This window comes from Hyaena hyaena, unplaced genomic scaffold (genome assembly GCF_003009895.1).
Source record: "Hyaena hyaena isolate Hyena2069 unplaced genomic scaffold, ASM300989v1 scaffold_289, whole genome shotgun sequence".
NCBI lineage: Eukaryota > Metazoa > Chordata > Mammalia > Carnivora > Hyaenidae > Hyaena > Hyaena hyaena.
In genome coordinates this window covers 1,748,328-1,762,019 of record NW_024080920.1, presented here as the reverse complement: position 1 = coordinate 1,762,019, position 13,692 = coordinate 1,748,328, and the positions used below count along the sequence as shown (strand labels likewise).

General features: G+C 38.8%; 1 protein-coding gene across 1 annotated transcript; it reads right to left on the bottom strand.

Moving 5' to 3' along the window:
- Positions 1-766: 766 nt before the first annotated feature.
- Positions 767-12,571, bottom strand: NDUFB6 (NADH:ubiquinone oxidoreductase subunit B6). The gene is made up of 4 exons (XM_039247084.1): positions 12,291-12,571; positions 10,330-10,422; positions 4,534-4,578; positions 767-946 (listed from the first exon to the last, which is right to left on the bottom strand). Exons 1-4 carry the CDS (start codon positions 12,468-12,470, stop codon positions 878-880), a joined length of 387 nt encoding a protein of 128 aa, XP_039103015.1. The 5' UTR covers positions 12,471-12,571; the 3' UTR covers positions 767-877.
- Between the last annotated feature and the right edge of the window lie 1,121 nt (positions 12,572-13,692).

Sequence of the window (13,692 nt, the reverse complement as noted above, 5' to 3'; positions counted from 1 at the left end):
ATTGCAGTCAAGCTGACATAAGGTAGTTAGCTTGTAGATATATAGTTAAAGTGCATTTATATGACTGCCTGATTTTGGAATTATGAGAGAAGGATCAATACTAATTCCAAAATTTTCACTCTGAGAATCTAGAAAATGGATTTGCCATTAAACGAAATTAGGGAAGCAGGTTTTGTGAATTATGAGAAATTTATTTTTAGGCATGCTACTTTGGGAACATTTTTTTAAAATCCAAAAGAAAAAGCAAAGTAAGTATTTGAACAAAACCTGGTATCAATTTCGTAATTGTTAGCATGTGGATATGTGTTAAACCATGACACTATATAAACTCTGCAAGGAAATAAGGAAAGGTAGCAATAATAGATCAAGGTTGGGGACTGTAGGTATTCTAACATTAAGAGGGAAGGGAAAATAAGATAAAAGAATAACTATATTGGCGATTCATCTTACAATCATTTTGTATAGGATTATTATTGCATAAAATGATGTAACAAACAGAAAATATCTACTTAAAGTTTAACTGGGGAGACTGTTATTAGTAAGATGCAGAATAAAGTTTCTCAACTATTAAAAAAAAAAAAGATTAGGTTAAGTACTGTGCAAGAAAAAAAAAATCTGTGACTACTTTTCTACATCGTGTTTTTCAGGAATGGCCAGAAAAAGGTGATCACTCATTTTACTTTTTTTTCCATTTTGTCCAGTTTTTACTTATTGCTAAATTCAGAGTTGCAAACTGTACAACATTTGGGAAGAAATAGACAACACATATCTCACAGTAAACTTTATTAAAGTTACTTTTCCAGAAAATATATTCAGTAAATACAGTAATGCAGCAACAAACTTGGGCTCATATGCCTTTGACATTTTAAAGTAATCTTCAATGATGTTGATCAGGAAATTCTTTCATTGGTGGAATTACTTCTCCAGTCTCCAGAATTGTATCACCCTAAAAAAACAAAGATGCATTAGTAGAAAAATCTTGTCTGCAGAGGCTGTCTAAAGATGAGCAATATTCAGAATCTTAAGGTATAAGTGAAGGGGAGGTGTAAATGAAGGAAGTATAAGAGAAAGTTTCACTCAAACAAAATGTCCAGAAAGGGCATGAAAGTGGCCTTCACAGAGTGACAAAGAGATGTTTATTTTACATGGCCCTAAGAAATAGGAAAAGCCCTAGAAGGAAGTTACAGGGAAACATCTTCAGTCCAGTAAAAGCAGGTAATGTATTCCCAGCAACTGAATGTGTTAGACAATCACCAGCTTACCATTTGGCTCAGCTATGAGGTGCAGAATGCAAACTTTGCCTGGGTAGCTGGTTCATGCATCTTTGCCAACCTAAATACAATCTGTGTGGTAGAAAGGGCATGGGCTCTGGAGCCAGAACCAAGTGGTGAGAATCCTGGAACCTTCACTAAGAAGCTGTGTAATTTTAGGCAAATTTATGTTTAAAATAGAGTCTCTCAGCCTAAAAGTCCATGAATAACTAGGTAGAGAGAATTACCCCCATCCCCACCCTTGCCATTCCTTGACCTGGTAGTGTTCAGCACTGTTACCAGAGGAAGAAATACATTTGTATTGTTTAAGCCATTATATATTGGGGGTAATTTGTTACACAGTTAGCATTACCCAAACATAGAAATTAGTACCCTGAAGTGGTACTAATGCCACCGTAATAAAAATCGAACCAATGGCACTGGTTTAACAATGACACAAGAGACAAGGGCACTGGCACGGGAGGCTAAAAGATGGAAACAAAAGGCAGTAGTAACTTGGAAGCAGAGCATCTAGTGAACTGAGGTCCTAGGAGAAGTAGCTGAAAAAAGTTATAGTGTGTTTGACTACTACCAGCTGCCTTGGGAATGTACTTCAAGAAACATGAACTTAGGCAAAAAGTGGCTGATTTAAAAGGAAAAATTAAAATGGAAAGAATAAAAAAATTCAGGACCTTGCAGTACTGGGAAATCATATTGCTTCTGAATCTCTAAACACTGAGAATTAACACTGAAGAGATCCTGAGATCAGAGGCCCAATAAAACTCAATAAGCAGAGGAACTCTGTGCTATGGCAAAGATCAGGTTTTTTTTTTTTTTTTTTTTTAATGTTTTATTTATTTCCTAGAGAGAGAGAGACAGCGTGAGCAGGGGAGGGTCAGAGAGAGACGGAGACACAGAACCGGAAACGGGTTCCAGGCTCTGAGCTAGCTGTCAGCACAGAGCCTGATGCAGGGCTCGAACTCACGAACCATGAGATCATGACCTGAGCCGAAGTCGGATGCTTAACCGATTGAGCCACCCAGGCGCCCCTGCAAAGATCAGATCTTGAACCAGTGTTTCAGATGTCCTCCACACAACTGCCATGGAGTTGAAGATGCAGTTGCATGAGGACCAAAGAAATAAGAGAACTTGGTAGCTACACCAAGCACAGATGCATATAGGACAGACTAGAAGCAAAAAGGCTCCCATCGGATATTTTTCTTTCCATACCTACTGTTTTGGGAAGATAGTCAAAGAAACCAAACACATAGGCAACAAAAGACTGAATGGTTGAGCTTAAAATATTCTGTGAGCAGAAGGCAAATTTTAAAGGCTGTACAACCCTAAGAGCAGGCTTCCCAGTATGCATTTTAGATGTGCTGTAAGTTGATAATGGAAAAGAAAAAAGAAAAGAAAAAAACCTAAACAGAGCCAGGGGCCAGGAAAAACAATGAACAAAGGTATTCCTTCCAGAAAACAAAATCAGTGCCCATTCAAGTGTGCAGTACTGCATAAGGGGGGTTAGGAGTCTTCATATCTGACCACTGGGAGTTCAGAATTGCCAAGAACTAGTGACTGCTGTGCTATCCGAATTCCACCACTGAACAATGGGCAGCTGGGGTTAAACAAGGGAGACAGTTAAGTAGCCTTCTTAGTTCACTGATCCTCAGATCTCCAAAGAGAAGTCACATGTAAACCTACCAGATACTACTGTGCAGCATCTGGAGATCCTGCATTGGGGCTGGTTGCAGTGATGGTATGGGACTGTGGGATTTCTCTCCAGGAAGGAACTGTGTTTTATGTGTGGGGAGAAGGAAGCAAAGAGCTATTCAGTAATGAGAAGGATGGACTGGCACAGATCCAGGCATGGTGGGCTGGGAAATATAAAAAAGCAGAGATCTGTGGGACAGTAACAATGAGTCCTAGACAAGAGGATCTGAGAAGTGATGTAAACTACTTCCAAGGTTAGACCTTAAAATCCTCCTGAGATGTCCATCCCTCTCTTTTCCTAACCTGATCTTTGGAAACCTCGTATTCCAGATGGCATAACTATTAGATTGTGGAGGACCACCTGATGCATATCAGTCTGTGCTGTCAGTAAGACGCGACTTTGATCTGTTAAGCCACTGACATCTGGGGGTTTGTTAGTGCCTATCCTATTCTAATATATGTACAAATGATCATTCTTTAAGTCCTCACAGGGAAGCTTCTCAAAGGGATCAATGGCACAGAAAGAACCACAGTGCAAAAAAAAAAAAAAAAATACATACACACACACACACACACACAGAATGAGGCAAAATGCTCCACAGCATTTAGGAGACCATCACTTTGGTCTTCTAAAAGAGCCTCACCCTTCTTTTCCTTTGAACCGTACTGGCAAAATAAATAATAAACAGATAGGTCAATGGAACATTAAATAAATTACCCAACTGGGGAAAATAGTAAGATAATTTCCTATTTTGAAATTACGTAGGCCCTGAAACACATCAATTATACACAATGAAATATAGAAGAAATTCCCTATTTCTAACCGAAGGGTTAGCCAATTTTGGTGGTTCACCCTAAAATTCCCTTCTTGCAGACAATAATGGGTTATTGTGACTATGTCATTTGATTGAAGCAAGAACCAACACAGTTCTGTTTTTTTAACTGTAGAACTTAGAGATTGATGGTAGTTCGTTATCTATGACTGGAAATAGGACAAGAACATAATCTGTATCTTGCTATGCTAAACAGCAACCTCACAGACAACAGTAAAAATACCAATTGATGGATAAGTAATCTTTTAATGCTAAAAAGACTCATTTTAAATTAGGATAACAGCTTACATATTCACATCCCAAAACTTAAAGTATACATTAACACATTTTAAATTCACAGATGGAGAAGTTAAGGCCAAATTGCCGTAAGAAATGATAGTTTGGAATTATTAAAGGAGGAATTGCTGTTAATGTGCTCAAGTGTCTGCTCAGGCTATGCTCCAAGTCCTCAACTCTACATGAAACAGGGTACCAATGAACAACTGTTGGTACCTTCAGTTCACTTTAGGACTACAAAGGTCACACAAGTTCTACAGCCAGCTTCAAAAGAAATGTGCCCACCTCCCTTTTGCAACTATTCCTGCTGCCTCACAATATTTCCTATGTTTTCTTGCAAGAATATACAAAACAGGCACTTATACAATGACCGTGAGAAGAAAGAAACACTTTAATGATCACTCAGGGAGGGAAAGAAGAGAGAAACCTAATAAAAGAAAAATCAGAGACATATTAAGACTCACTGGGAATATTCTGGGCTTCCTCTCAACAATGGCATATGGTTTTGCCTGCAATGAAAGTAATGCTCTGTTAATTATGGTTCTAGAGTTTCTTCTAAAATACAATAGATCATATCCCAAATTTTTATCTTAAATCCCAAACTTTCAGCAAACTCCAGACTCCTATGTTCAGTTGTTTACCCAAGATCTTTACTTGACTGTCTCTGCTCATCATCTCAAACGTAACCCGGTCCAACTTGTAACATTCCCCCAGCCCCAAAAGGTCCCCTATTGCAACAAAATGGCACTTTGGTTCTCCTAGTTACAAAGGCCAAAAACCTTGATTCCTCAGCAGATCCTGCTGGTTGTCTTGAGATTGTATCTTGAATCCAACTGCTTCTCCCCACCTCTAGAACTACCACCCCTGTTCAAGCCTCTCTCATTTTTCTCACCTGCTAGTGTCCCCAGCATTGGTGCATGCCCTCTCAGTCTATTCCCAACACAGAGGCAGAGTGGCTCTTTTAAGATGTACCACTCCTCTGCTTAAAGTTTGGTAATTCCTACAGCAAAGGCCAAAGTCCTTGCCATGATCTCCAAGACCCTACACAATCCGGCCCTTGGTTACCTCTCTGAGGTCTCTCTGCTCTCTCTCCATATTGTAGTCACAGTGGTTCCTTTGCTATTAGTCCAATAGGCTGGGCCTGCTTGTGCCTTATACAAAATGATTCCTCTACCTGAAGTGCTCTTCTAGACACCTACCTGGTTCATATCCTCATTTCATTTATGTTTCTCTTCAAACAGCACTTCCCCACAGAGGTATCGTCTTACCCTGGTTAATTTTCCTTCTATAGATTTATAACCTCCTATAACATCACATGCCTCTTTGTTTATCTACTAATTGTCAGTCTCAAGACTAAACATTTCATGAGGGCAGAGACTCAATCTGCTTTGTTCACTGCTATATCCCTGTGTTTAGTACAGCACACAAGAGGTGCTAAATAAATGTTTGTTAAATAAATGTATTTACTAAGCACAGCGCTAAGATACCACACCAACAAAATTTTATTGAAAGATTACTGGCATAATGTAAGACTAAAGGAAGCTAGAGCCAAAAGCAGGAGATATACTCAAAATACAATGTATATACATTAAAACGTCTTTACATCTTTACGTACTGTGGCCAGAGGCAAGAAAACATTGAAATGTGCTTAGAAAGAATGTCAAAGTCAGTAACTAAAGGTGTTAGCAGAAGCAAACTGGCTGCAACATTAATGAGGATGCAGACCTGCTGAAATCCAGAGGAAGAATAAAGTAAGGAAGAGGCCTCAGGACCTCTACTAACATAAAACCTTTAACTAATTATGTCCATTTGTGGCTCAGGAAAAATCACCTTGAAGTAGGACTCCCTCAGATAAACAACCATACTAATGTCTTGAACTGTCAACCCGGTAACTGCAGCTTGTTAAATTTGCTTCTCTTAGTAGATAAATGTCTTTTCGATCCTAGAAAAATTTAGTTTAATATAGATATAACAAAGATTAAACCTAGAGTATAACCAAATAAATGTCAAATTTAGTAAGTTCTTAAAACATGGGCACAATCCATATACAGTGTTCTGTTATTTAGAACATATGTCATGTTTAAGGTAATCTGGCCATTAGAGGTTCTAAAGGATTAGTTTTAGGATTCTAGTTAAAACTCATAATTGATTTAGGCTTGTGATTCTAAATTTAAAACGATTTTGCTTCTTAGAGTCATTAATTTTCCCTATACATACTTAAAAATATAATTCAACATATAAACACAAATGTATAAACGCAGCTTAAAATATAGAAGATAGTATATTTGTGAGTGAAATTGTATTAAGACAGTTTGACTTGAATTAATCCAAACATAAGAACAAAGGAGACTTCACATTTTACTAGATGTATAAATAGTTTAAAAGAATTTTAAAACTGAATTTAAAGAATTAGGGGAAAAAGAGGTTTTTAAACTTGAAACTAATAAACTGAATTTTAATATACATTCCAGATAACTGTGAACAGTACTTTCTGCACATAAAAGCCACTCTTGGATGCTAAAAAAAAAAAATAATAAAACTTATACTGACAAAAGTAGTAACATTTTTTTCTTCTGTGGAGTCTGCATGTTAAGACAGTGAAAAAAATCACATACATATAATGATATGAAATGGGCTGTGGACCTGAAGATGAACACAAATAAAAAATTTTGTTGAAGCCACTAAACTCCAACTCTAATTCCTACTAACCACCGCTAATTTCATGTTTCTAACACAGAAGACAGGCCATGTCCACTTGGACATCCCCAAAAGTGCTGTGCCAGCAGATGCTCCCATACAAATTTACTCCGTTGCAAAACCCTACTTACAGCTTCCAAGCGAGAAATTTTAGTCACAAGTGTCTCTGAACTCTTTTTCATCCCCAACTTAACGTGAGCTATGTCTTCCTTAAAAAATGTCTTCTGCCTCCACTTTTCTTTTTCATTCCTGCTATCTATCTTCATCTTACCCAGATTCTCATCAACTAACATCTACTAAACTGCAACAGCCTCTAGCTGACTTCGGTACTTTCCTCCCTCCAATTTTCCCCATCATATCAATGTTTTTTTAGCTTTTCCTAAATATACAATAGTCTCCTGTTGAAAATGGAAAGCTTCCCACTGCCTACCAGATAAGGTTCAACCCCTTCTGCCTAGCTTTCAAGAGCTTCCACTAAATGGGCCCAGCCGACTGAGCCAAGAGACCTGCTATTCTAGTCACCTTCTCAGTCTTGGGTAGATATGATGCGCATATTACCAATTCCTTATCTTTCTTTCTAGCTGGAATCTTTTCTCCTCCATACTCTTACCCAAATCATACCCATCTTCCAACCTTACTATAAACTCTTTAAGGTCAGGAATTTTATCTTGTATATTCTTTCCGGAGCAATAAAGGAAGATGACATACTAGACACTCCATATTTGTTGATCAGCGGACATAATCTGCTCAGTGAAGAAAACAAAAATTATGTTAGCAATCAAAATTTAAAGAGACCAGACAATCGAGAGAACAAGTCATGTCAAAGGGAATTTTCTGAGAATACCAATTATTTATTTCGTCCTCCTTTCAACAAGCTAACAGAAAGCAAACCTCAACTGGATTATCTACAATTTGTTAAGGCAATCCCTAGCTTTTGTTTTATCTCAATCTAATTCTGTACTTTCAAGAAGTTGTGAGAATTATAAAAAAAACAGGGGTGCCTCTGGGTAGCTCAGCCAGTTAAGCATCTGACTGGCTCAGGTCATGATCTTGCAGTTCATGTGCATCAGGCTCTGTGCTGACAGTGCAGAGCCTACTTAGGATTCTCTCCCTCTCTCTCTCTGCCCCTCCCCTGCTCACTCTCTTTCTCTCTCAAATAAATAAAAGGTTAAAAAAAAAGAATTATAAAAATATTTTTTTTTCCTGAATCACTTCAGTAAACTGCAAATATTACTTTAGTATTGCCTATGGAAAAGAACGATATTCTTAAAACAATCACAATACAACCATCAAGATCAGGAAATTAATCTGTTTCATTACTGATACATTACTACCTTCTATCTAGTCTAACGAACCCACTCAAATGTTACCAGCTGTCTCAATAATTGTCTGGAATTTTCAGAAACCCCCTCTTAACAGGACTTATTCTCCACTGTGGTAGGCTCAAAAATTCTGAATGCCAATGCCATCTTTGTTCTTTTAACTAAGCAGATTATGCCATTAATCAACAACTGCATTCAGCTAACATGCCTCTTTAAGTGTTCAATCTAGAACAAACCTTCAGTCATTCTTTAACTTTCACGATCTTGACACTTTGGAAGGTAACAAAGCCAACTACACAGAGAAGTCCCTCATTTTGTCTTATGATTAGATTCAGGTTATACATTTTTGACAGGAATAGCACAAACTTGATAGCTGTTTTCTCACTGCATCCTCTCAAGTAGTAAACAATTTCAGTAGATCCCATTATTTGTAACAAATAAGTATGGTGAAGATAGGTATTTTGAGATTAACTTTAGCAACTTTCAATGTTCTCTGGCTTTAGAAAATGTAACTTTGATGATTCTCAAGTGGTGACTTTTTTAATTGTATCAGTCCCTCTCCTGATTTATTATTTAGCAATCTACTGTACAAAACAAAAAGGTCTCCCCTACTCATTTATTTTTTAGATGTGTATGGATTTATGGTTTTGCATTTTACTTATTCAGCTGGCTATGACCTATAATTATCTTTCGTTTTTTTTAATGTTTATTCATTTTTGAGAGAGAGACAGAAAGAGTGAGAGAGAGCATGAGTGGGAGAGGGGCAGAGAGAGAGGGGGACCAAGGATCCAAAGTGGGCTCTGCACTGACAGCAGCAAGCCTGATGTGGGGCTCCAACTCACAAACCATGAGACCGTGATCTGAGCTGAAGTCAGACACTCAACCGAGCCACCCAGGTGCCCCATATCATTAGTTATTCTGACACTGTCCTGTGGGAGTGCAGTTGAACGAGCACAATAAGTTCAATGTGTACTCTTCCTGCCCCAGCCCTGGAATTGACCATTTCTCCAAAGAGCTCTGGATCCTTTCAGTGGAGAATTGATTTCGAAAATAAGCCCAGGCTGCTAGATATGTTAATTACCATGTGGTAGCACAGCTCCCAGGTCTGTCAGTGGACAGACCCAGGGAATATCCACATTTATATACAGAATTATCAATACACACTAAAAACCTTGAGTTTATACCAAAAATTCCAATTCCATTACAGTACAGCAGGGTTTTCTACCTTTCCATATGTGCAAATCCCTTTTCTGACCATGAGAATTCTGGGTCTTATTACCATCAATGTATGTACTTATTTGATCCATTCTCCTACATATAACCAATCTCCTGTCATACCACCACACTCCAGTATAAATAATCTCACCTCACTCAGGTCCTGAGATCTTACTATTGATTGCCTCCTCCACCACTGCCCCAAACTACCTTTCTTACAGATGTCTTCCTCCCCTTGCTCAGGTTCCAATATCCTACCCCAAGTTAACAACCACTGCTACTCTCCAAACAAGTATATTCACCAACTCTCCCCCTCCCCACTTTCCCTCTTCCGGGGACCAGTATCTTCAGTGGGCACAAGAATGCCCTATTCACTCTGTTTGGGTTAAGACACTCCATGCTGGGCAGCCACCACTGCTCTCCCCTCCATCCACTCCCCCAAATGCACTCCTTTCCTCACCCTGCCTCAGATCCAACACCCTGTACCAGACCATCCCTTAGCTTTAAAATGTGGCAACTGGCTCAGTTTAATCACCACATGTAAGATCTTTCCATGACAAAGTTCAAGCTTTTGGGCATCATGGATCCAAAAGAAAGAAAATCATGAAAAATCCAGTAGAATGAAGAAAAGAGAAATGGAATAGTGACAAAGATAACCTTTGTCTAATTTGAATTTATCTTGTATCATATCTATGCTCAAAGGAGCAGAAATTCTTTTCTCCCTTCCTACTTAGAACCCCAAGTTCACACTAGTATTATTAGGTCAACTACATTCTGATCATTTAAACACTGTTTTTATGAGAAAATGCATTTCAAATTGCAAATCAATATAAAGATTAATTTTTTGAAAAACCATACTTAAGTTTCATTAAGGCTTTTACCTAAAACGGTTCAAAGTAGTTCAAAACCAGTTATAAGTGCAGGTTATTTACACTAATTAAAGCAGGGCAAGGCATGCCCAAACAGGAAATAATTTTGTATAATACTAAAATTATTTTGAAAAATACAAATTTAAAACATACTTACATTCACATGGTATTTGATATAATAATGAATAATCCAGGCAGGTATAAGTACATGAGTAAAAGCAAAGATACTGTGTCCGTATGCTTTATAAATCTGGGGGGAAAAGAAACATACATAAACATATATCCCATTTTTTATGTCTGTGCTGTGGCAGGAAAAAAGCATTAGTGATATAATGTCATGATTATTTTAAAATGCCTGCATACTACATATTTCCTACAGCCTGTCATTAACCTCATCCACTCAAATATTTTCATTAAACACAGGGCCTGCTAGGGGATATCTACAGACTTCAGAGCAAACAAGGTTTAATACAAGTAACATCTTGCAAAGCTACAATAAGATATCTATAGATATACAGAGATTTTAAAGACTACAAAAAAAATCCTTAATATAAGCTTGTTAGACAAAACATGCCATAAATAATGAAAGAATAATTTTAATCGATTTAACTAAAGTAATCAAACCTACAGAATTTTTCAGGTAAAGTCAACCCCCTAATTTACCAATTTCAGATATCCACAGTCAACACACACTCGTTATTCTAGGCATAAGGCAGACAACCTTGAGTACACCAGAGTTTGAAAAAGAATGTTTTACATATTGAGATATGTAAAAGCTCACTTTGAGATGCCTTCAGGAACACAGTCTTAAAAAAGAAAGGCAAACTAGAGCTAAAAACGGAACTTTTCCGTGACAGCCAATTTTACTGAAACACACCTATCTTACCAGGGAAAGGACAAACTAGATTCTAGGTGTTATAATACATCAGATTATGGAAGAAAAATTAACTCAAAGTAAGGTAAAACAGTCTTCAATAATTATTTACTTCCTTTCATCAACTTTCAACCAGGTAGCTGCCCAAATCAACAAGTAATGTCAGGGATACAAAGGGTGAGAGAAGGGTTGAATTAGAGTTTAATTTTACCACCATAAACAAGTAGCTAATTCAACTTTCTCAGAAAAATGTGTACAAGACTCAGTAGCACAGTAAGAAGTAGATACACATGTATCTCACTGTGAACTCCTTCGATTCTTGGGGCTCTGTGACTATGGGTAAATCATACAATTTCCTTAGGCCTCATTTCCCACACATTTAAAATAAGGATTTGAAGCAGTGTCTACCTTATCTTACAGAAGTAAAGAAATAAAGTAACACATGTGAAACACTCAGCAAAACCCAAAGCAGAAAGTAAGCACCCAAGTGTTACTTAATAGGATTATTACCATTATTATTAGTCAATGGTATACACTGTTGAAAGCAATTCTGAGATACGGTGTTCATCACTTAAACTGATGTAATTTAATGAACATCCTCAAGAAAATGTCTGCTGCAGAGACCCTTAAAATAAGGACAGCTCTTAAATGAGTAACTTTTCTGCCATGTCAAGTCCAGAAATGGCATTTTTAAATTAAACAATGTGTTAGAAGCACACAGTGGTTGTTCCGAGGGTGGCTCTTGACTATTACTCAATAAGCATACAAACAGGCCCCTATCTTTTATGCGATCACATGGGGGCTGTACTACCAGTTAGAGATTCATTGTGTCTTCTGGTAGTTGGGTGCAGTGTAGTCTCTATAACCTCAACTTTTAAAAAGCAGGCAGGTGTCTTTAAATACTAAAATCACATAATTTTCACTCAAGGAATCCTTCTAACATTCTGTAAAACCTAAGCAAAGAGTTGTCCCCTTCTCATCACACAGGACAGCATAAGGGCATGGGTTTCTCGAAGCCATACACACGCCTGAACTCCAGAACTCCCAGCCCAGGACTCTTAGGACCAGACAGCGTCCCCAGTAAACCTGAGCGTCGACTAAACCTGGTTCTCCCTCAAGGAACCAGGGGATTTGCGGGCCCAGAGTGCTGTCAGTCCTTAGTATGGCTACAATGAGCAGGCGTCGAACGGCCAGGCTGGGGGTCGCGGCGGGGTGTGTCAGGGCGAGGGTGGGTTGTAACTCACCATCTTCTTCCAGGGGGCCTGGTCCTGCAAAAACTTATTCCAGAATCTCTCCATAGGCCACACCCTCTGCGGGGGCAGCACCGGCTCCCGGGGACTCAGCTCCTGGTCCTTTAGCCATCGCCTTCTCAGCTCTCGGAGCTGCTGCAGCCGCAGTTTCTCGTCTGGCGTGTACCCCGACATGTCGCCGCTGGTACCAAGGCAGGACACGGCGCGTCCCCGACCAGGATCTTGTCACTTAGGCGCGCCACCTCCGTTCCGAGGCGACCTTGCGCGGACGCTTGGGAGCGGCGCGCCGTTATGACGTCACTCCGGTCCTGCCTCCGCAGGGGCTCCAACCTCGGCGCAGGGGCTGGGCTTGCGCAAAGTCTTTATCCGCCCAGATTACGTGCCAGTGGCCAGAGGTTGCCCCCTAGCTGTGAGAGAAGGGGCGAGAGATGTCGGAGGACTAGAGTGTTGTGCTGAGACTTGGAAGGGTGAGACTGTGATTCCGTGAATAGGACGTCCAGGTGCAAATTCTTCACCTCCCAATCCCAACTTGGTACTCCTCTTCCCGTGACTTAGCCTATGGAGAACGTAGTTACTTCCAAGTTTAAATCCCAGCTGTGTCGGTGACTGGTAAAGTGACCTTGAGCAGTCTCAGTCTGTTTCTTCATCTGTACTGTGGAGGCAAAATGAGTAGCTTAGTGTCTAACAGAATTGGTCCCGTTCATGCCTTGACCAGCAATTCCACTCCGAGGACTGTATCCAAAAGATATAAAAATATAAAAAGAATGTGCAGGAATATTCACTGCAGCACTATTTACAATAAAATACTGGAAATTCCTCAATGGTGGACTGGTTGAAGAAATTATGGTGCAATAACGCAATTCCCTGGTCTATACACAACTGTGGATCTCTACAATCTATTGTTAAGCAAAAGAAAAAAAAAAAAAACCCAAGTGGTGAGAAGTGTATACAGTATGCTACCTTTTATCCAAAAAGAGAAGAGTGGTAGTAATACTAAGCATATATCTATCTATATAATTATCTATAGATCTATCTATCTATATTGCTTACATTTGAAAAATAATGTGAAGGAAACTTGCTATTGGGGGAGAAAGGGAATAGGATAGAGGAGACAGGGATAGAAGCGAGTCATCTCTGTGTATGTCCTATGTAACAGATTTGACTCTAGGACTATGTAAACATTTTATATTATTATAAAACAAAATTAAATTTACAAAATCTCCTCTAAAATTCAAAATTAAAAACACGTGAATCTTAACTGATCTGTTAGGTGGCATAACCCCCAAACCAAGCACCATTTTGGGTTAGTTTAATCCATCAAATTACTGTACATCTATAGAGAGACTTCAAAGACAGAGGAACTGCAAAAAAAAAAAATACCATCTTAAACTATTTT

Coding starts and splice junctions, on each gene's coding strand:
- NDUFB6 (XM_039247084.1), bottom strand. CDS start 12,470: ATGTCGGGGTACACGCCAGACGAGAAACTGCGGCTGCAGCAGCTCCGA. Junction 4,579..10,329: donor ATATCAAATACCATGTGAAT/GTAAGTATGTTT, acceptor CTTTCATTGCAG/GCAAAACCATATGCCATTGT. Junction 947..4,533: donor GGAAGCCCAGAATATTCCCA/GTGAGTCTTAAT, acceptor TTGTTTTTTTAG/GGTGATACAATTCTGGAGAC.